Source organism: Sinocyclocheilus grahami, unplaced genomic scaffold (assembly GCF_001515645.1).
Source record: "Sinocyclocheilus grahami isolate Dianchi unplaced genomic scaffold, SAMN03320097.WGS_v1.1 scaffold116.1, whole genome shotgun sequence".
NCBI lineage: Eukaryota > Metazoa > Chordata > Actinopteri > Cypriniformes > Cyprinidae > Sinocyclocheilus > Sinocyclocheilus grahami.
This window is the reverse complement of record NW_015505295.1, coordinates 1,977,094-1,998,228: the sequence shown is the minus strand read 5'-3', so window position 1 is coordinate 1,998,228 and position 21,135 is coordinate 1,977,094. Positions and strand designations below refer to the sequence as shown.

Below are 21,135 nucleotides of genomic sequence, written 5' to 3'. Positions count from 1 at the left end.
CTAATGGGCATTCAAAGTCTTTAACCCTGCTGGAAAATCTAAACACAATTTAAGGTGGGTTCTTTGTTTTTGAGCTGGTTTGTAGCTGCTTCATGCTGATTTAGGTGGTTGACAATCCAAACTAGACCAGCTTGGACCAGCAACAAACCACTTTAAGTTTGTATGACCTAGTCATACCACATGGTCTCTTATCCAAGATGGTTTAACAGGTCTCCACCTGCTAATGGAATGTGCAACTACATAAACCAGCTTGAACCAGAAAGAAACCAACTATGTTCTTCCATAACCAGGTTTGTGCATTTAGAATCTAATATTTTCTATGCATCATGATCCTCAGGTATCTCATGCAGAGCCTTTTATTCAGTGATGCTGGACATTTAACTTTGTGGAAGTAAAGTTTTGTTTATTGGCTTTGATGTCGGTTTATCTCTCCAGGCCCTCTGGAGATTCTTTTAGCTGCTTCTCAGATTCCTGTTTGTCCTTTTCCATTTGTTCCTGCTCTTTGGTGTCCAGTTCCTTCAGTTTTTCCTCCACGTCTTTGGGAATCTCCACCTCCATCAGATTCTCCATTCCTGCCTCCGGCTCGTCTCCAATCAAAACCTTAATCAAAGACACACAAAATTGCACATGAAACCTTAATGGACCTCAATATGTTCCGTCAGAGTCGCATATCGAGAGAAAAGTGGTAATGACGCAGGACTGGAGCTAATGAGATGCCAGACAGCACTTCACTTTTACTGTCATTCCCAAGTAGCAATTTCGGGAACCCGACAACATGGAAAAACTTCAGTAACTTGAGTTGTAGCTGTTAAAGTCGTGTTAGTTAAAAACTGCTGCATTATGAAAAAGCGCCCATTAATCCTGGATAAATATTAGCCTCGTTCTGCGCTTGGCATATTAGCTGTTTTATTGACGCTAATTAAAATGGTTGGGTTGAGGCAAACGGCCGAACCACTGCTTCTGGCCTGGAGTTCAAAAGGGATCTCCCAGACGTTATGGAGAATATCATGCTTTAATAGGAGACCCTGTGACATCTTTTCCATGGGGCTGTACCCAAATATACGCCTGCAACGGTGCAAGGAACAGGCTTTTTCCACCAAATTAGTGTCTCTTGCTTTTTTTCGACCAAACTCATAAATCCTGGTTTTTGAGAACTGGAACTGATCTGCCTACTGTCTGGGGTCTTCCAAAGCACAACAATCCACATCTACAGCAAACGTTGCATGTGACGATCTTGCAAAAGTGATGCAATAGAGATGCAATCGTGTAATTTGTATGGAACTGCATTGATTTGAACCTAATGAGCTAATAATGTGTTACACTAAGTATTGACAACACACTGCGCCCACAAATATTGGATAAAATAGTCTCGTAATATCAACTTGTCTGCCATCTTGAATTCGTTTTTTTTCACCAAGCTCATTGCAATGTATTCTGGGATTGCTTTATCCTCGAATGATACATGCATTGCTGCCTTAAATGTTTTCATACCTGGATGAGTTTCTCACAGGCTGAAATCACATGTGGATCCTTCTCCCATTTGTGAAACTCTCTCATGATGGGATACACGTTCTTGTTCTTCATAATCTGTCGGCCCACTTTAGTAGCTGTAAGCTGAATATGAACAGATCATTAAGAAACTGAACTAAAGAATAGCCATACGTACATAAAGGAAGAAAAATATAGTGATAATACCCCACATTCCAAAATAGTTTTGAAAGAAATTAATGCTTTTATACAGCAAGGACCTATTAAATTGATTAAAAGTGGCAGTAATGACATTCATAATGTTACAAAATATTTCTAGTTCAAATAAATGCTGTTCTTTTGAACTTTCTATTCATTAAAGAATCCTTACAAATGTAGTATGGTTTCCACAGAAATATGAAGTAGCACAACTGTTTTCAACAGTAAACATCATAAGAAGAAATGTTTCTTGAGCGACAAATCAGCAAATTTGATTTCTGAAGGATCATGTGACACTGAAAACTGGAGCAATGATGCTCAAATTCAGCTTTGCATCACAGGAATAAATTACATTTTAAAATATTCAAATAGAACATTTTAAATTGTAATAATATTTTACAATGATACTGTTTTACTGTATTTTTGATCATATAAATGCAGCCTTGATGAGCATAAGAGACTTTCAAAAATGTTTAAAAAAATCATACTGACCCCAAATATTTGAATGGTTGTATAAGTCATTTACTTCAATACAGGCAAATGCTAGATAAAATAAATGAAAGATTTGAGATGCTGTTCTTACAAGCATCAGGGTTTCTAAGAGCATCTTGCGGATATCAGGATCATCTTCTCGCTTTTTATCCTCTGGCAGGTACTGCAAGTCCACAGGCAAACCTGTAAATGCAAATAAAAATCAATGAAATCTAAAGTATGCAATTGTTGTATTGTTAAAATAGCGTCACGATAATCAAACACTTCACCTCTAAAACATTTTAAGAAGGAAAAGTGGTCATAATCCTATCGCTTAGAATAGAAACAGCATGTCTCTTAATATGCTGGGTTCAGAGTTTGTTCAAATCTCAAACCTTTAGGATAAGCATTAGTAAAAAATCATGCTTGCCAATTATACAGTTCAAACATACTCTTATTAAGTTCGATTGTATGTTTGGGCTATAGTTATACAGACTTTGAAAGGATTTCAGAAAGGTCTTATAAGGTCACTTCTTAACTAATACATTTTCTCTCCTATTTTTGGTCAGAAAGGCATTATGCACAAGTGGAAAATATGGTGCATATAAACTCTTCAAACATGAAACCGGAAACTTTGAACAAAGATTCTGGCCTAGCAAATTCACACCTTCCTGCTGTAATGGTGGTATTTCCACTTTGTTCAGTCCATTTTCCTATTAACATTCAACCTGTGCATCATCAAAATGAGTAAACAGCACCACCTACTGGACAAACGAAAGAAACGTATTGCTTTTTGGTTTCTACACTACAAACAAAAATCAAAACAAAACAAAAGTCGTTCTTGAATAAGGGGCCTGTACCATGAAGCCGGATTAGCAGGCTAGCCAGATAAGTTTCAGTTTAGTTTGCACCAATCCTGGGTTTTATGTGCCATGAAAGTGGCTTGGCTTTTAGCTGCGTTCATTGCCGTAGTGACTTACACTGCACAGCTAGCCTGCTCTGGGGCAGCTTATGTTCTGGGTAAGAGATCTCAAACTGAAATTGGACCAATCAGATGTGAGTAAAGTGACACGTCTGACGCAAAAAAAGTCACTCCCCCAGTTTCTCTTCCTACAAATTAAGGGTCATTATAAAGTACCTTTAAAAATACAACAAAATTGTCTGGCTTTAATGATAATTACAATTTACATGATTTATATAATTATAATATGATTTATATTATTATTAATCCATTACACACAAGTACTTTTAGTTTAACAATTATTATAAAGCATTTATTTTAAATGAATATTAATATATACAGATGAGATCATATGTAATATAAGTGGTAGAATCAATAGATAACACTTTAAAAATGGCTGCATGACCTTACATGTTCGAGTCTATCGCTATTATCGACAACTATATAAACTAACTTCACAAGATTCACTTGTGACTGCACTAATAGAGCAAGATCATTTCTTTTATTTGTCCTCTTTCATGGACAAGTACTTCAGTGTAAATGCGTTTAACTTCCTCCTATTCTTTAATCTCTTAACCTTTAACAAAAGAGTTTTGAATCTGGCTGGCTCTCTGGCGAGAAGTGAATCACACTTGCTGTGTTGCGATTGGCTGTTCACCATGATGTCACACATTCACGTGCACGTGCTCCACAAACTCCGGATCAAAGCCTGAGCTGACAAAGAAAGTTGATGATCAGCATCAGACAAAGAAAGTTGATGAGCCTGAGCTGACAAAGAAAGTTGATGATCAGCATCAGACAAAGAAAGTTGATGATCAGCATCAGACAAAGAAAGTTGATGATCAGCATCAGACAAAGAAAGTTGATGATCAGCATCATGGTACCAATAATGCTGGATTGGATTGGAGTGGTTTGGTTTTGTCAACTCGAAACTAATCCTGTAACTCTGAATTTGTTCGTCTACCATCATGCTACATGTTTCATAAAACAAGTTTACCAAATAAGCCAGGTTTATTTCAGTTAGTCTGACTTCTAGTCTGTTGATTTGGTTCAAAATAAGTTAGACTTACTAAAATAAGCCTGGCTTATTTGGTAAACTTGTTTTATGGAACAGGCCCCTGGAGGGCATAAACATCAGATGATGTAAAAAGCATCACCTTCATTCTCTTCCTCTGAGAGCTCCTCTGGTCCAGCCAATGGTAATATAAGGTATGGTAAAATATCCACCGCATCACTGAGCAACCACTCATGATGAGCTGTATGGACAAAAGGCATGTTTAATGAGAATTAAATGCATTTTTGTTCATTTGTCTTTGACGTATTTTTGCATTGGCTTTGCTTTCAATTATGACATTTGCAGCAATCAAATCACATGCTCTCTACATTTACATTTATTCATTTAGCAGACGGTATTACCATAGATTACTAAGCCAATCTCAAGCGTTGAGATATAATTTAAAGAAATAAGAATCACTCTTACTATAGTCAAAGCAGCAATTTCTGAGCGTTCCCACCACCCCTCCTCGCCTGGTGCTCGATTCCTCGTACTGTGTGTACGGCAGGAGCCTCTGAATCACACACCTGTAGAAACACGTATGAAACACTTTATTAATGCCATACTATCTAGTACCACTGCTTTTGGAGATGTACCATGGTAATATAATGTTTTTTGACAAAACCATAATAATACCATATTTTGGACATGTACCAAGGTGATATGCCTTTTTTTGTTTTTACACATATCATAATACCATATTTTGAACATGTACTACGGTAATATTGTGGGGGGTTTTGACACGTACCATGATGAATATGCCTTTTTTTGTTTTTACACATATCATGATAATACCATATTTTGAACATGTACTACGGTAATATTGTGGGGGGTTTTGACACGTACCATGATGATACCAATGTTTTGTTAGTTTTTATATCCACACCATGATAATACCATGTTTTTGGATATGTACCATGCTAATATCATATTTTTTAATCCATACCATAATATGTTTTAAGACATGTACTAGTGTAATATTATGTTTTTTTTTTATCTGTACTAATGATAATACCATATTTTTATAGATGTACTATGCTAATATAATAGGGTTTCTATCGTGAAATATATAATGTTTTTACGCATACCATGGATCTGGAAATAGTACTATGATTAGTAGAGTGTAATTTTGTATGTAATCATTCAGTACTGTAGTATTATCAGTACAGCTTACCTGTCCTTGTCCAGAATGAAGTGGCGTGCCTCGGGCAGCTGTGTGAGGTTGGACAGCAGGGGTCCCAGATAATGAAGTGAAGCTTTCTTATTGAATCCCTCCGTGCAGAAGATCTCCACCACTTTGTCCAGTCCGATCTTCTGCTCCTGCAGAGCGCTGAACACATCTCTACACGTCCGCTCGTGTCGGCTCAGGTTACTGAGGATAGTACAGATCCGATCCGCAAACATATACTCCGGGTCCAGGAGGTTCTGGAACAGTATGGCCAGCAAGTCCGTCTCTTTGACCAAAGGCTGGTGAAGAGTCTCGTCCGCTGAGAGGTTAATCAGGGCATGATAACAGTCCTTGACAATGGTGATGGAAGGGTCGCGGGTCAGGGTCACCAAGGCTTTGAGAAAGTCTGGCTTGGACCGCAGGTACCGGCACCCATCCCGGTTTCCTGTGAGGCCCAGGATGTATCCCGTGGCCTGACCTTTGACATCAGCTCTCATCTCCAGAGTGAGAAATGACAGCAGTTCTTTAGCTTCACCATCACTAAGCATTGTGGCTAGGTCTGTTGACAGACTCAGATTCTTGTTTTTTTTATTCAAACTGCAAAAGAAAACACAGACAGTCTAAGCACTAGCTTAATCATAACCTTTAGACAGCTAGAATCGCACAAAAAAAATATACAAATAAACAAAAATTGGATTAAAATAAATAAATACATTAATAGTAAAGCGATATAATGAGTAGAAAAATTGTATACGCTAGAATCAGAATACAAATAAAAATAAGAATTTGATTAAATTAAAATATATAGCATAAAATGTCGATTAAAATAAATAAACGGATAAATAAAAATTTGATTAAAATAAGAAAACAACACATTTTACAGTACAGTGCTATAATGAGATGAAAAAGCGTAATAATTTACTTAATTTAAACTCAATATTTTCCAAGCAATATTTAGACAAATATATAATCTTTTAAGAAACTATACATTTTTGGATCGTACGAGGGTAATCATTTTCGCCGGTGTTTGGCATCTGAAATATTGAAAAAACCTGCCTTAGTGTATCTCAAAATGCCATGATATCACCATCACTGTATCATGGCAACACAGTACAGTGTTTAGTACAGAGTCCAAATTTATCACGATAGTACAGTTTGTGCACTACAATCCTTCAAAATTATAATCATAACCACTGATCATTACATGTTTACACTATTCAACTGAATATGCAAAACCAAAAATCTGACCTGATCAGCGATCTACGACTATAAAAAGCATGTTTAAATATGTGGTATAAAACAAAATCATCTCGTTTTCATTCAATTATTTGTCGAAATAGAATATACTTACCACATTCACGATATACAGAACACACGTGCGTTGAACTTAGTTCCTGCTGTAGGAATTGACATGTCGCTTATCCAATCGGAATACGGTTTACTCAAATCTTCCCGCCCTCCTTTTTACGCACTGGCATATGATTGGGCGATTAACTCCAAGCTCCGCCTTCGCAGTCTTCTTCTCGCGCTTTGTGTGCTGCGTGTGTTTGAAACATGGCAGCAGTTCAAGTAAGCGAAGCGGAGAAGGTTTATATTATGCATGGAGTTCGAGTAAGTAAAACATTTTTTAGTTCTATTAAACGTGTTATGAAAGAAATAATTTGAACATCCGAAAAAGCCCCTATTCTGTAGCCTATCTGGTGGTCATAATAGTAAAACATGAAGTACTGTACATGGAATTTAGACATATGCATGTGTATATGCATATTGAGCTATATTTTTATTTACATACTATTGTAGTATTTATTAATATTTTGAATTAGCTTGTATTGTTATATTTCCAGTTTTCATTTTCATTTCAAAATACATGTTTATGTTTTTGCAATTTTGTTAATGTGACAATGTTAAAACTGTGGCAGGCAGTGCTATTTTTTTTATTACTTATATACTGTTATAGTATTTATTAATGTTTTATTTGTGTGCTTTTAGTTAGTTTTTTTTTTGTCATTTTTATAAAAAATTTTTGTCATTTTAGTACTTCAACTTTAAATTTTTTTTTTTTTTTTTTACTCGCGGTACATTTAATAGACATTTTTTGGGGGCTTTTCTTTTTTCTTGGGGAAATATTATAAATTTCATCATATATTTGTGAATGATTGAATATAATTTTTATGTATTTATTTATTTTATTATTTAATAATATTGTTCATTTATTGTATACTATTCATTGAAGTATTGTTATTAAGACTGTTTAAATCTTGCTATTTTTCAGTTTGCCATAAATATAGTCTTTGATGCTGTAAAATGTTTCAAATAAATCAAGTTAAAATTTTTCATCTAATATTTTATTTTCTTTCAGCTTTAATTAATTTAACAAAAGTTATTTTTAATAGTTTTAGATAACAATAGCAACATTGTTTCCAGGCCTGAAAAAGTCATAGAAATTTCTCTAATGATTTTTTTTTTGTTATACTCTACAATATTTTCTAACTATGTTAGTTTAGTTTAAGAGGTTTTCCCGTTAAAAGTAAACCGTAAACTCAGGACATTTGTGTTTTGAACATGTTGTTTATTTATACTTAAACATTTAACCATTAAAGCATATACATTCCCAGGATTAATATGCCAGATACAAATATCGATCCACCCTGGGAGTCTCTATAAAATGTTTTTAAAAGCCTTTATGCAGTAATCCTAATTGGAAAAGTCATTGAAATTCACTGCTTAAACATGGTGGAAACCCCAAATAAACAATGAGGAACTTATCTGGACAATGTTAAAACTGTGGCAGGCAGTGCTATTTTTTAATATTACTTATATACTGTTATAGTATTTATTAATATTTTATTTGTGTGCTTTTAGTTATTTTTTTTTTCATTTTTATAAAACATTTTTTTGTCATTTTAGTAATTTGTTTTTTTTTTTTTACTCGCGGTACATTTAATAGACATTTTTTGGGGGCTTTTCTTTTCTCTTGGGGAAATACTATACATTTCATCATATATATTTGAGAATGATTGAATATAATTTTTATGTATTTATTGATTTTATTATTTAATAATATTGTTCATTTATTTTATACTATTCATTGAAGTATTGTTATTAAGACTGTTTAAATCTTGCTATTTTTCAGTTTGCCATAAATATAGTCTTTGATGCTGTAAAATGTTTCAAATAAATCAAGTTAAAATTTTTCATCTAATATTTTATTTTCTTTCAGCTTTAATTCATTTAACAAAAGTTATTTTTAATAGTTTTAGATAACAATAGCAACATTGTTTCCAGGCCTCAAAAAGTCATAGAAATTTCTCTAATGATTTTTTTTTTGTTATACTCTACAATATTTTCTAACTATGTTAGTTTAGTTTAAGAGGTTTTCCCGTTAAAAGTAAACCGTAAACTCAGGACATTTGTGTTTTGAACATGTTGTTTATTTATACTTAAACATTTAACCATTAAAGCATATACATTCCCAGGATTAATATGCCAGATACAAATATCGATCCACCCTGGGAGTCTCTATAAAATGTTTTTAAAAGCCTTTATGCAGTAATCCTAATTGGAAAAGTCATTGAAATTCACTGCTTAAACATGGTGGAAACCCCAAATAAACAATGAGGAACTTATCTGCATCCCCTTTCCCTTTTTCCCCCAAACAGAATTCCCAAAGTGCATTTATCTGAGGATGAGGAGGGAGTGAAGGAGATGGAGTTGTCAGACGACCCTTACGACTGCATGCGGCTCAATGTGGAAAATGTGCCGTGTATCGTAACCCTCTGCAAGGTACAGCACAGCCTGGAGCTGTTACCCACAATGCACTCATCTCACGTGCAGTTCTGTATTTCTGTAGCTTTTATATATCGGATGTGTGTGTGTGTGTGTTTCAGATTGGTCACAGACATGTGGTGGACGCCACGCTACAGGAAAAGGCCTGCTCTGTGGCCAGTCTCCTGATTTCAGTCACACACAGAGGGACGGTCACGTGCGTCAGGAAAATGGGAGGAGGAAGTCTGGACCCAGAAAGTATCTTTGAGATGACAGAGGTTAGATAATTATTTTTGTTGTTCTAATTATTAGTAGTGTTTTCTAAGGCATCACTTTTGTTCAAATCCCTAACTACAATTATTATTATCCCTGTAAAGCCTGACATATGAAATAACAGTCAGAAAAATCTGACTATTAATAAAAAATAAAATAAAAATTTATGGAACAGGTTATTGAACCTTTAGACAAAATATAAAATAATTTTTACAGAAAAAAAGTTTGCATGTGTGTCTTTTGTGGAGTATCTTATTTGATACATCAGGCTTTTATTGCTCATACAGTATGATCTAATGCTGATATTTATATGGACAAAAAGTAAGATTCTATTCTGATAGTTTTATAACAGCGTAAAGGACTACTTGCAAAAATCATATAAATATTAATTGTCATTCTATATTTCCCAATGATATGTCTTAGTAAGATGAAACAACTTGATTATCCATGATTTTATTTATTTATATATATATATATATATATAAAAAAATGTTTTCTTCTTCAGTTCTTGAAATATTTCTAGAAATATAAATTTAGAGGCCTTCAAAATTTTTGTGAAATAAATATGATAGAGTAGGCTTTATAGGGTTAAACTTTGGTGCTATATTAGAGAATTTCATGCAGCTGGTGCTGTTTATGTCTGCTTCTATATCAGAACAGACAGTGAGTCAGACTGGAGCTAACAACTGTATGTTTTCACACTTTCATTTGAAACCAGGTGTTTTTCATTTGTGTAAAAAATGCTTGTCTCCTGGTTAGGAGTTTCTGTTGACTGTTATCGTGTGTTCGTGTTATAGGCTGGGAAGCGTGTGGGCAAGGCTCTTCATGCGCCTCTCATGGAGCTGCTGCAGAAAGAAGAAAGTCTTGGCAAGAAACGGCAGAAAGTGGGATTCCTCGGATAGCTTCCTGTTTTGTACCTTTTTTTTTTTGTTGTTGTTTTTCAAATAAATGAGCTAAATTGTCTATGACGTTTGTCATGTCCTGCTTATAAACTTCAACTAACATAGAATCCCGTCTACTGTGAGCTTATATAACATGCTGTTTTTGTTTTCATTTTTCCAGCTGTCCTTTTAATGACGGAACCCAGACTAGCCCTCAGACTGCTGTTTAACAGATGACTGAATGTTAAATGATTCTTCTCTCAAATCAGATTTTTTGTTGTTGTTTTTCAAATAAATGAGCTAAATTGTCTATGACGTTTGTCATGTCCTGCTTATAAACGTCAACTAACATAGAATCCCGTCTACTGTGAGCTTATATAACATGCTGTTTTTGTTTTCATTTTTCCAGCTGTCCTTTTAATGACGGAACCCAGACTAGCCCTCAGACTGCTGTTTAACAGATGACTGAATGTTAAATGATTCTTCTCTCAAATCAGATTTTTTTTCCTATGTACGTTTTGAGCTGTTTGAGAGAAATTTGAGCACTTGATGTTTTTTTAATACCTGAATTTAATAGAGGAGTAGAACAAAATACCCAGAAACCTTAAAGAAATAGTTCACCCAAAAAATGAACATTTGCTGAATATGTACTCGGTCTCGGGTCATCCAAGATGCAGATGAGTTTGTTTTTCATCTGAACAGATTTGGAGAAATTTAGCATTGCATCACTCGCTCACCAGTGGATCCTCTGCAGTGAATGGGTGCCGTCAGAATGAGAGTCAGAACAGCTGATAAAAACATCACAATAATCCTCACGACTCCAGTCCATCAATTAACGTCATTTTTAGAGAAAAGCTGTGTGTTTGTAGTAAATAAATCCAATGTTGCTTTCAGCTAAAATACAAGTCCATAATCCATCTTTCTCCAGAGAAAAAGTCCATTCTCTGTTGTGAAGTGACATGTGGCCAAGTATGGTGACCCATACTCGGAATTAGTGCTCTGCATTTACCCATCCAAAGGGCACACACACACAGCAGTGAACACACACAAACTGTGAACACACACCCGGAGCAGTGGGCAGCCATTTATGCTGCGGCGCCCGGGGAGCAGTTGGGGTTCGGTGGTATATTCAGTCATGGTATTGAAGGTGGGAGAAAGCGCTGTACATTCACTCCCCCCCACCTACAATCCCTGCCGGTACGAGACTCGAACCCACAACCTTTGGGTTATGAGTCCGACTCTCTAACCATTAGGCCACGACTTCCCCCACAATTGTCATCTCGCATCAAAATCCACCAACATGGACTGTTTTGCTTTTAAACAAAATCTGTTCATATTTCTATCCTGATTCAGACGAGGTGACTTTTTCAATGGAGAAAGCAATATTATGGATAGAAGACTCATTTCAACATCAGTTTGGAGTTAAAAATGTCAATGGATTTATTTCTTAAAAACAAACAGCTTTACGCTTCACAAGATGTTAAATGATGGACTGGAGTCTTCTGGATTATTGTGATGTTTTTATCATCTGTTTGGACTGACGGCACCCATTCACTGCAGAGGATCCATTGGTGAGCAAGTGATGTAATGCTATATATTTCTCCATATCTGTTAAAGAAACGAACTCCTCTACATCTTGAATGGCCTGAGGGTGAGTAAATTTTCCGCAAATTTTCAACTTGTCATACAAATTAATACACTTGTTATGTTGGTGTATTCTTTTTTTTTTTTTTTTCATTTGTTCTAGAAAGGATATTTGATTTAATTGCGAATATTAGCTAAAAAAAAAATGTCGTATACATTTGTGGAATATTCAGAGACTTTTGTAAGTTCACAGGTGCTGTAGTTGTCATTTTTCCTGGGATGGTGTTGAGCTCACACCAGTGTCCAGCAGGACGTGTCGTCTGAGGAACATCCAGCGGCTGTGAGCCTGGATATATTCCATCCCATAATAGCTTTGCTTCTTCCTGTGGCACGGTGAATCCAAAACAAACCGCAGCAATCTGCACAGATAACAATATCATACATGAGAAGAATGCATGATGGGAAATGTGTCCTGAGGAGACCTTAAATGCTCCAGGACTCTCGATGTGTATTAAGCAATTTGAGAACCTGCTTTTCTGAGTCAGTCATTTCATTCTAAATATGAGTCCAGGTTTATAATCTGCAATATAACTCATATGAGCTTTTTAAAGGGATAGTCCGCCCAAGAAATAACACAAAATAAAATATTTTGAAGAATGTCGGTAACTGAAGATTTGGTTCCCATTGACTTCCATGATAGAATTAAAATTTTTGGGTGAACCATTGCTTTAAATGAGTGGGAAAACATACTGAGCAAAGAAACCGGGGCTTGTTGTCACACTTAAAAACTGCCTATATATATATATATATATATATGTATGTATGTATATACACTCTAATATAAATAACTCCACTGTTGATTTTTTATCTAATAATTTATTTTGGAATGAGACCACACATTTGAAACAAGTTTATTTCCACATACTTTTAGCAAAATTTGAAAAGGAAAAATAATTAACTAAAACAAAATTAATTATGCCACAAAAATGTTGAAGGTGACAAAAATCAGACTATTCTGGGCAACAGTTAATGTAATTAATTTTTTTTTTTAAATAAGTATTAAAAAAAACAATTACACTGTCCTATTCTTGTCTAGAGAACATTATTCAACTTTTTAATTAAGTTCTACTTTTGTTATATACAGTTAATTGACTCTTGTTTTAATATATGATACTTGAATTTAGCTTGGAGGACATAATTCACAAAATGTATTCTGTGTGAATCCAGCACACGGTGTGTAGTTTATGTAACACTTCCAGCCATGCACTTTAAGCGTGAGGATTGTTGAGTGTGTGTGTGAGGTGTATGAGGAGCTAAGCTGAGAAGCAGAGATCTCTCCTCATTCTCCAGACTTCACCATGAGACTCAGAGATGACTGTCTTCTGCTGGGGGTCTTGCTGCTCCTCACACACACCTCACACCAGCAGAATGCTCCCAAAAAGAAACCCAATGCCAAAAAAAGGTGAGACGGGATGATTTTTGCTCATTTTTGTTGAGTTTCATCTGCTTTGTGTGAATTCTAAATGTTGAAAAAGTTGCAGAGCATCACTGTGCAAAGCATATTTTCTTTCAAAGTTGCTGTTTGAAGAAAAGTAAACTCAGTTTCCTACCCGGTAAGCATTGATATGTTTAATACATTTGGGTGTGTTTTTAATCTTAACATAACTAATTTGAATCAGTTTAATACAATTGATTCTCAAGGTTCTCAAGTTTTAAAATAAATTAAAATACAACTTAATGATCGCTATTTTTTAATTTAATCAATAATCATGATATAAATAATTTAATAAAGAATATAAGTTAATTTAATTACATTTATTAAAATGTCTTCAATATATTAAAGAAAAATTACATATTTATTTATTTATGGTGATTCTCATTACCATACCACTTTTTTAAATCAGTATAAATTACAAAATCTTAATGGTTTTAAAATAGGCTTCATTGACTTCATGCATAATTTTCGGGTCAAATAGTTTGTTTTTTTCCTGTAATTCATCCTAAGATCTCTATTTATAAGACTCGGTTACTCGAGCCAGCGCTGCTTTGGTGGACCTGCAACAGCAGATCAATGACATTGTGGTGGAACTGAATCTTCTAAAGGAGAAGCAGGCCCTGCAGACTAGTGAGAACTTCACAGAGTTTCCTCATCACACCTTAAATCCATCTGCATTAGTGAAGCATCTAGACAAGATTTCTAACCTAGTCTAACTGAAAAAAATGGGATTCTGTTTGGCCCTTGCGCTCAAAAAAACTAAATGTTACTGTAGACTGTGACTTATTGTTTGGATTAAAGTTTATACACTTACATAAGTTTATACATGGCCTCCACGTGTCACTTTTGATGATTTTTTCAGCTTGTGTTTTCCCTGGAGAACATTGAGTCAGATGTCGTCCAGTGTTTGATGTATGAGGAAATCTTGAGACAAATATGTGTTATTTCATAAGACTATACAACTTTAAAGAGGTCATATGATGTCACGATGTCGATATGGGAAGATTTGCATAACGCCACCCAAATGTTCATGCAAAGAAAGAAGGCGTAACTTTTATTCTCGCTGTAGTATTGTTGTTGCCACCGCCATGTCGTGAAGACGCTGTGTGATTCGTTGTGAAAGTGAGACTACTTTGTTTGGTCTTCCAAAAGAGGACGATATCTGCTTCGTCATGCCTGGAGCTGATCCGTGCTGGTCGCTGAGGAAATACATCAACTTTGCGCTGTGGATCGCCGGATCGGCTTTCACCGTGGACGAAGCGGAGTCCAGCCCGGGGTCATCACATGTGGTTGCCGCAAACCCGGCAAAAACCTCCTTCGTCGAATCCGCCGGCCGTGCCATTCTCAAGCCTGCCGGCCTCTGCTTACTCTAGCCCGCCGTGTGTGACGCTGTGTTTCGTTGTGAAAGCGAAACTACTTTGTTTCTGATAGGGCATATAGGACCTACAATAATGTACAGTATTTAAAAAATAATGCGTTTTTTGAACATTAAAGCATGTCAACATATTCTGTTACACCAAATACACAAAATAATGATCTTTTAAAAAGCATCATATGACCCCTTTGAGATTATTGAATTCTGATGATATTTACACAGAAGTCCAGCCACCTGATAAAATCCAGTTGAACGGTGATTATTTCAGATTGCCATGAAAATTATAGACATGACATGAAAATAATTTATTGGTGTGCATTCCTAATTTTACCGTGTAAAATGTTAAATGCATTTTAATGTCTATTCCAGAGAGTTCTGTTGATTTTTCTTCAAATCTATTGCAGAAAATGTGATTGTGGTCTGTGTGTGATTATCTTCATTCCTAATACATTCTGAACAGTGTGGAACATCTATTAAAATACCTGAGAATTTATTTTAGGAATGAATGAAGTAAACATACAGAATTGAATAACAAACATATGAAACCTGTAGCCTGGATACAATCACTGTTAAAACAAAAAATATCCATTAGAGAAAGTCACGGCACACTTCTACCAGAGGTTCGGCTCTCAAACGGCTCCGACAAGAACGTTAATTCTGTACATTCAGGCTACAAGCCCATTAAAAACCTTTAAATCCAAATTTGTAATAAAATACACATGCAAGATACACACACGACCACTAGGGCGGCGAGAGAGAGCGTGGCCTTTTTCCATCAGTTCAAAGCTCTACATAAAAACATTGTCTTTGTATGCGCACATGCACAGGCTTGCAGCCAATGGCTTTTCTGCTCTCCCAATAAAATCTGAAAGTATTTGGCGAGCAGGCGAATAATCATATCCTCATTCTCAGATGGCCACCTCGTATTCTGGCTCAGGATAAGAATCCGAGTCTGAATCCATTTGCGGTTGTAGTCTGGACTCATCCGCAGACAGACGAATGGGATTTATACCCCCGACACTCTTGAAAGTGTTCAGCGCGTTATCCATCATCCTGCGATCTTCGAATCCTAAGCTTCCCAGCGATATGAGCGGCGAGCGAGGCCTCGGCAGGTTAAAGGTGTTGGGTGGGTTTAGGAAAGGCTGAAAAGCATCTCCTTCTCTTCTGTCCAGCGAATATTCAGCAGATGAATCCGGAGCTGCTGGGATGGAGTCCATGGGGCCCGTGAACGGAGGGTACGCGTCCACCTGATGTCCGTTGCTCCAGGCTCCATTGTCAACCTCTGCAAGTTGGTTCTTGTCCACAAGGTGTCCGTACATAGTGGGGTCATCGATAGAGGCGTAGACATGGGACTCATTGTCTGCTCTGGATTTTGGGAAGCCGGCGTTACCCGGGAGGACAGGTTTCCCTCTGGGCATATAGATGGAGGACCTGTTGGTCTTAGGTTTGTTTTTCCTTCTAAAAGAGAAGAAAATAGTTTGAAAATGTTAATTATTTCTAAAAGTACACAATCAGGACTAAACTACATTCTAGACTACATATTTTAATTCTAGATTTATGTTTGTCAGCTGAAAACATCTGAATATCTGAAAAATTGTTCATAATATATCAAGAAGCAATGGCAAAATTGAATTTGAATTCAAACTCAATTCAGCTTTGTTCAGAATAGCATACTACTATACTATTATTACAGTATGTAGTATACAAACTAACATTTTTATATGCATTTAATACTCAGATATGTAGTATATGTGCCAAAACGTCTTTTTTTAACTCACTATTTCATCTGATTGCCAACAGATATGTTGGGATGAAATTGGGATGAAAAAAAGCAAAAGAACAGTATAATTATTGCAAGGAATGCACTGAATTAAACAAGGCATGCAGTGATGTCAAGTGACAATGTTTAAAACGGTGTTATTTTAGAATCATTAATAGACTATTATATAGACTATATACTTTTTTCTAAATATTTGTAACATTGTCCCCTTTGATTTAACTTGCTTATAGTTTTAGTAATTTTGTTGCGTCTTTTAGTTTTAGTTATTTTAGTATTCAAGCTAAACTAAATTATACTTACAAATGTTGGCAACTAGATGAAATAAAAGTTTTATATAAATTTTTCAAATAATGACATTTTCATAATGGTTTTAGTTACCAATAATAACACAGGTTTGAAATGTTGCATATGCAACATAAAATACACAAATTAATTTCATAGGGAAAAACAGTCTTGTACTATTAAAACTAGTAAAAATCTGTATATTCCATTCCAAACATTGCCATAACTACATAGTTTATGATTTTTTTTCTTTTGTAATTTAACTGTGCTATCTGTATGCATGATGCAGTTTACATTTTTATTTAAATATATATTTTATTTTATTGCCTGATTTAGGCTGCTACTTGGAACAATAGCCACAATGATCCATTTGTTGCAGAAAAAATATATACATTTAAAATGTTTGCAACAAATACCAAAGAAAATTCAGACTCACTTTCGAATGACGCACACAACTATAAGTGTGATGATTACCAACAACAGCACTCCGACTATAGCCAAGATAATGCCCAGGAACTTCTCTGTACAGAGAGGAAAAACAGTAGGAATGATTATCTTTTACTGTAATACTAGTAATAATACAACCATGTGAATGTGTTGAATGAACAAACACAAAAAAATGAAGACAATCTTTGAAATGAAAGCCTTTTGCTTACTGGTTTCCTTCTGCAGACTGATCTTTGAGAGCACAGCGAAGCGGTCGCTCTTGGGCTCACAGTTGGACATGTTCAGGTAGAAGCTCTGCTGTTGGACAACGGGGCCGGTGAAGCTCTGATCTTCTCTCCAGGACTGCGTTTGGTCTTGAGAGTCCAGCGGTCTGATCGAGACCTCGGTGTGGCCTGAGTCACATTTGGGCTTGCTGACGTTGGAGAACAACAGCTCGGCCTTGTACTCTTGGGGAATGTAGATGATCCATGAGGCGGACGAGGAAGGATTCATGCCGTCGGGCCAGTTTGGTGTTGCAAAGTACATGGGTCCAGAAATGAGTGGCGATACAGAGTAGATGACATTTTCTGTGAAGAAAACAGAAATAGACTGCTATGAAACTGTCAGCTCTCTGCTGGGTAAAGCCTTCGTGCTTTGTTAACTTTCTACTCATCAAAAGCATCTTGAAAACTGTAAAATGTCTCATTGTTTCCACAAAAATGTTTAGCACCACAACTGTTTTTAACATTGATAATAATCAGAAATGTTTCTTGAGCAGCAAATCAGAATATTAGAATGATTTCTGAAGGATCATGTGACACTGAAGACTGGAAAAATTCAGCTTTTCATCATTGGAATAAATTACACTTTAAAATATATTCAAATAGAAAACTGTTATTTTAAACTGTAATAATATTTTACTGTATTTGTAATCTAATAAATGCAGGCTTGGTAAGCATACAGCAAGAGACATTCAAAAACACCCGAGAAAATAAAATCATAATTATTCCAAACTTTTGACCAGTAGTGTACTTACCCGTGATCTCTGGACTAATGCCGAATTTTAAGAAAGGTCCTTTTTCCTGGCTCAGGTCTTTTATGGTTTTAGGAGTTAAAGTGATGGAAACGTTTCCTTTGATTTGGATTTTTTGGATAGTGCCTTCAGCTGCAGAGCAAAACTGGCCGATGTTGGAGCCCTCGGTCTCAGAGATCAGCAGCGAGACTCTCTCGTTACACTGCTTGTCTGGCAGAGACTGGTGCAGGTAGCTTCCCTTTGGAGACATGAGATCCACGGTGCTTTGATCCCGCAAACGGAGCAGCCAGGTGAACTGATGGAGGGGAACAGGAAGGCTAGGGTCCAGAGTGGGAATGGTGAGGGATGGCCCGGTCACATCACGGGCAGACACACTGGGACAGTCTATAATTATATTGAGGAAAGGGAAGAAGACGAACAAATCAAAATAAAGTGGTGAATGAATCTCAAAATGATTCTGTCAAGATTGTGATTTAATGAATATATAAATCACTTCTGCAAAAGGATCAAAAGCTGCCATGCACAAATACTGATAGATTTGTTTTATGTTAACATCGGACAGATGGATTTTCTGGAAAGACATTCAGGGTTTTCAAAATTGTCATTTTGGGGAGTTTCGAACTTTTGTCAAAAAAAAGTCTAAAATCCTTGCTATACTATCCCACAAAAAAATATTGTAATGTACGGTGAAAAAAAAAAAACTAGCTCCTTTTCCATTCACAAGTTCAATTTGAATTTAATTGGCCACACCCCCAAAGGAAGTTGAATTGGAATTCACTGAACTGCAATTCAAAGAAAATTCAACACATTCTGGAAAATGAAGTCCTCTTCTGGGTTATTATCATTAACTTAATTCAAACAAAACATTTTCATTACTTGAAATAAAATAAAAGCTTAACCAGAATAAAATCTTTTTTTTTTTTTTTTTTTTTTTTAAAGTGTCAAAAAAAAAAAAATTTTTTTTTTTTTTTTTTTTTTTTTAAAGTGTCAAAAAAAATAGAATTTTTATTTAGTTGAAAATATGATACTATCTATCTATTTATCCATCCATCTATAAAATGCTGTTGATTTTGAAAAATTAGAGGATTTTAATTTTATTACCTTACATTCAAATTCTATATTCTGCTTGATGCTGAATTAAATTTGAGACCACAGGTGACGTTCAAGTTCAAGCTCATTTCACAGTACGACTCTGGGTTTTTATTTTCTATTTGCAGACTCAATCCCTCCTCGTTCTGGAGATCCACAGTGCAAAACATACATACCACAAAACAAAAACAGCCAGAAGAGCTGTCAGCACATCAGTTGCAATGACTAGACAAGAGAAGTCTGTGTGATTTTACTTCTCTGATGAGTTTAAGCCAGATCAAACAAAGTATTTTTTCTAAATCTAAAGATTTTCCTTTCCATTGTGTTAGAAGGTTCTTTAACATTGTGACATATAACTTAGCTTGTAGTTACCTATGACTTTGGTGGCTGTCAGCTGCAGATCCTGCACGGGGCAGTCGAGGAAGGACAGGTCAGCTTTGGTGCCCGCAGGAACCACTATTTTCTCCTGCATCACAGAGTTCAAGCTCATTTCACAGTACGACTCTGGGTTTTTATTTTCTATTTGCAGACTCAATCCCTCCTCGTTCTGGAGATCCACAGTGCAAAGATCTGAACAGAATAGGAAGATGAACAGCATGTTATTTATCAGCAACTCAGAAGCATGAACTATTCAAGGTACCAAACTGACCCTAAAAAGATGCCAAACTCAAAAACAATGATTTCAGACACAAAACCAAAGTTATAGGCTCATTTTTTCCTTACATGGAGTCCCACTCCTGAACACCTCCACGTTGAAGTTCAAGGAAAGCCCAGGAACATTCGCCACTTTCTTTACATCACAGTTGGCCAGAGTCAGGCTGAAATCTCCCTGTTTATTAGCCGGTTGAGTTTCTGTTGGGGCCATTGTGAATGAAGTCTTGTCTCCCAGTGCATAATCACACATAACAGTTTTCTTTTTGCATTCTGGTGGAGCGTAATTTTGAAAGCGAACAGTAAAATTGTGCATAGGCTTAAGAGCAAAGTTCCACTTCATTTTTTGTTCATCGTAGTAGCCTGTGGCGTAGTTTGGAGTAAAGAAATCAACAGAAAACGGTCCTCTGGGCAGCTTGACATCCATCTCAACTACTCCTAGAGATGCAAAAAACAAGGGAAAAATTATTGCAATCAGAAGCTAAACACTAATGAAAATGTTCTTGTTTCAAATCACTAATTCTAACCTGTTGCTGCTGGTCCCATGGACGCTTTGAAGTCAGATGGGTTCAGGTCTGTACCTTTGGGAACCTCCAGAGTCACTCGACCTCTATACAAGACCTGGATACGGCTGATGGTACCGTTCCGACAGAACAAGCCGATGTTGGCCGGTCCTGCACGCTGGTATGCGGTGATGGTGTAGGTGTGTTTGTCTGGACAGGATTCTGAAGGCTTGAGCTGTCTCATTCCTGGAGATGGGAAGTCTAACTGGAACACCTTGCCGGACTGAACCTTCAGATCCCAGGTAAAGGTTCTGGTGAACTCCAGGAATCGGGTCGAATCCGGATGCACTGCATTGATGCTGCAGTCTGTTGTTGGGCAATCTGTGTAGAGATTTAAGTGATTTGTATCAAGTGGATAATTCAGAATCTGCATGTTGTGACTCACCCATTTCTTGGTTGATCTCCACATTAAAGATGTCCCCCGGCTGAGAGCAGTTGAAAGTTACGGTGGTGGGCTGAGCTTCAGTAAGTCTGAGGTTGGAGTTACAGGTTTGAGACAGACCTTCATCCTTACACACGCTACAGTCCAGACCATGTCCTGCCTTTTTGCTGAAGATTACGATGGTGCCAGAGTCAGGGGTCACCTCTATTTTATGAC

The 21,135-nt window shown here is 36.3% G+C and overlaps 3 protein-coding genes across 4 annotated transcripts in view; 1 reads left to right on the top strand and 2 right to left on the bottom strand.

Moving 5' to 3' along the window:
* The window catches only part of LOC107589434 (protein HGH1 homolog), a 12,215-nt gene extending 5,457 nt beyond the window's left edge, over positions 1 to 6,758 (bottom strand). Inside the window, exons 1-7 of the mRNA XM_016277879.1 lie at positions 6,692 to 6,758; positions 5,347 to 5,937; positions 4,599 to 4,699; positions 4,276 to 4,374; positions 2,270 to 2,361; positions 1,492 to 1,614; positions 398 to 600 (exon numbers count right to left, since the gene is read on the bottom strand). Coding sequence (XP_016133365.1) covers positions 424 to 600; positions 1,492 to 1,614; positions 2,270 to 2,361; positions 4,276 to 4,374; positions 4,599 to 4,699; positions 5,347 to 5,937; positions 6,692 to 6,696 — 1,188 coding nt within the window. The 5' untranslated portion in view covers positions 6,697 to 6,758 and the 3' untranslated portion in view covers positions 398 to 423. The remainder of the gene's footprint in view (positions 1 to 397; positions 601 to 1,491; positions 1,615 to 2,269; positions 2,362 to 4,275; positions 4,375 to 4,598; positions 4,700 to 5,346; positions 5,938 to 6,691) is intronic.
* Positions 6,759 to 6,858: 100 nt separating this feature from the next.
* Positions 6,859 to 10,335, top strand: LOC107589490 (exosome complex component RRP42-like). The gene is made up of 5 exons (XM_016277938.1): positions 6,859 to 6,951; positions 8,706 to 8,713; positions 9,000 to 9,123; positions 9,228 to 9,383; positions 10,176 to 10,335. The coding sequence occupies exons 1-5, from the start codon at positions 6,895 to 6,897 to the stop codon at positions 10,278 to 10,280; spliced, it is 450 nt and encodes a 149-aa protein (XP_016133424.1). The 5' UTR covers positions 6,859 to 6,894; the 3' UTR covers positions 10,281 to 10,335.
* A 4,847-nt stretch (positions 10,336 to 15,182) lies between these two features.
* LOC107589433 (CUB domain-containing protein 1-like) lies at positions 15,183 to 21,135 on the bottom strand. 2 transcript variants are annotated; one of them, XM_016277878.1, is made up of 8 exons: positions 20,923 to 21,135; positions 20,502 to 20,858; positions 20,047 to 20,412; positions 19,696 to 19,893; positions 18,238 to 18,618; positions 17,432 to 17,788; positions 17,212 to 17,296; positions 15,183 to 16,171 (listed from the first exon to the last, which is right to left on the bottom strand). In XM_016277878.1, exons 1-8 carry the CDS (start codon positions 20,924 to 20,926, stop codon positions 15,622 to 15,624), a joined length of 2,298 nt encoding a protein of 765 aa, XP_016133364.1. In that variant the 5' UTR covers positions 20,927 to 21,135; the 3' UTR covers positions 15,183 to 15,621. The 2 variants fall into 2 exon arrangements, with proteins under 2 accessions (XP_016133364.1, XP_016133363.1); XM_016277877.1 differs by having other exon boundaries at positions 20,502 to 21,010.

What these genes read in the sequence shown, in the direction of transcription:
- LOC107589490 (XM_016277938.1), top strand. Translation starts at nt 6,895, where the DNA reads ATGGCAGCAGTTCAAGTAAGCGAAGCGGAGAAGGTTTATATTATGCAT. An exon ending in GTATCGTAACCCTCTGCAAG is followed by an intron (nt 9,124 to 9,227) that starts GTACAGCACAGC and finishes TGTGTGTTTCAG; the next exon opens with ATTGGTCACAGACATGTGGT. An exon ending in GTATCTTTGAGATGACAGAG is followed by an intron (nt 9,384 to 10,175) that starts GTTAGATAATTA and finishes TTCGTGTTATAG; the next exon opens with GCTGGGAAGCGTGTGGGCAA.
- LOC107589433 (XM_016277877.1), bottom strand. Translation starts at nt 20,946, where the DNA reads ATGTGGAGATCAACCAAGAAATGGGTGAGTCACAACATGCAGATTCTG. An exon ending in CATGGGACCAGCAGCAACAG is followed by an intron (nt 20,413 to 20,501) that starts GTTAGAATTAGT and finishes TTGCATCTCTAG; the next exon opens with GAGTAGTTGAGATGGATGTC. An exon ending in CATTAGTCCAGAGATCACGG is followed by an intron (nt 17,789 to 18,237) that starts GTAAGTACACTA and finishes TTTTCTTCACAG; the next exon opens with AAAATGTCATCTACTCTGTA.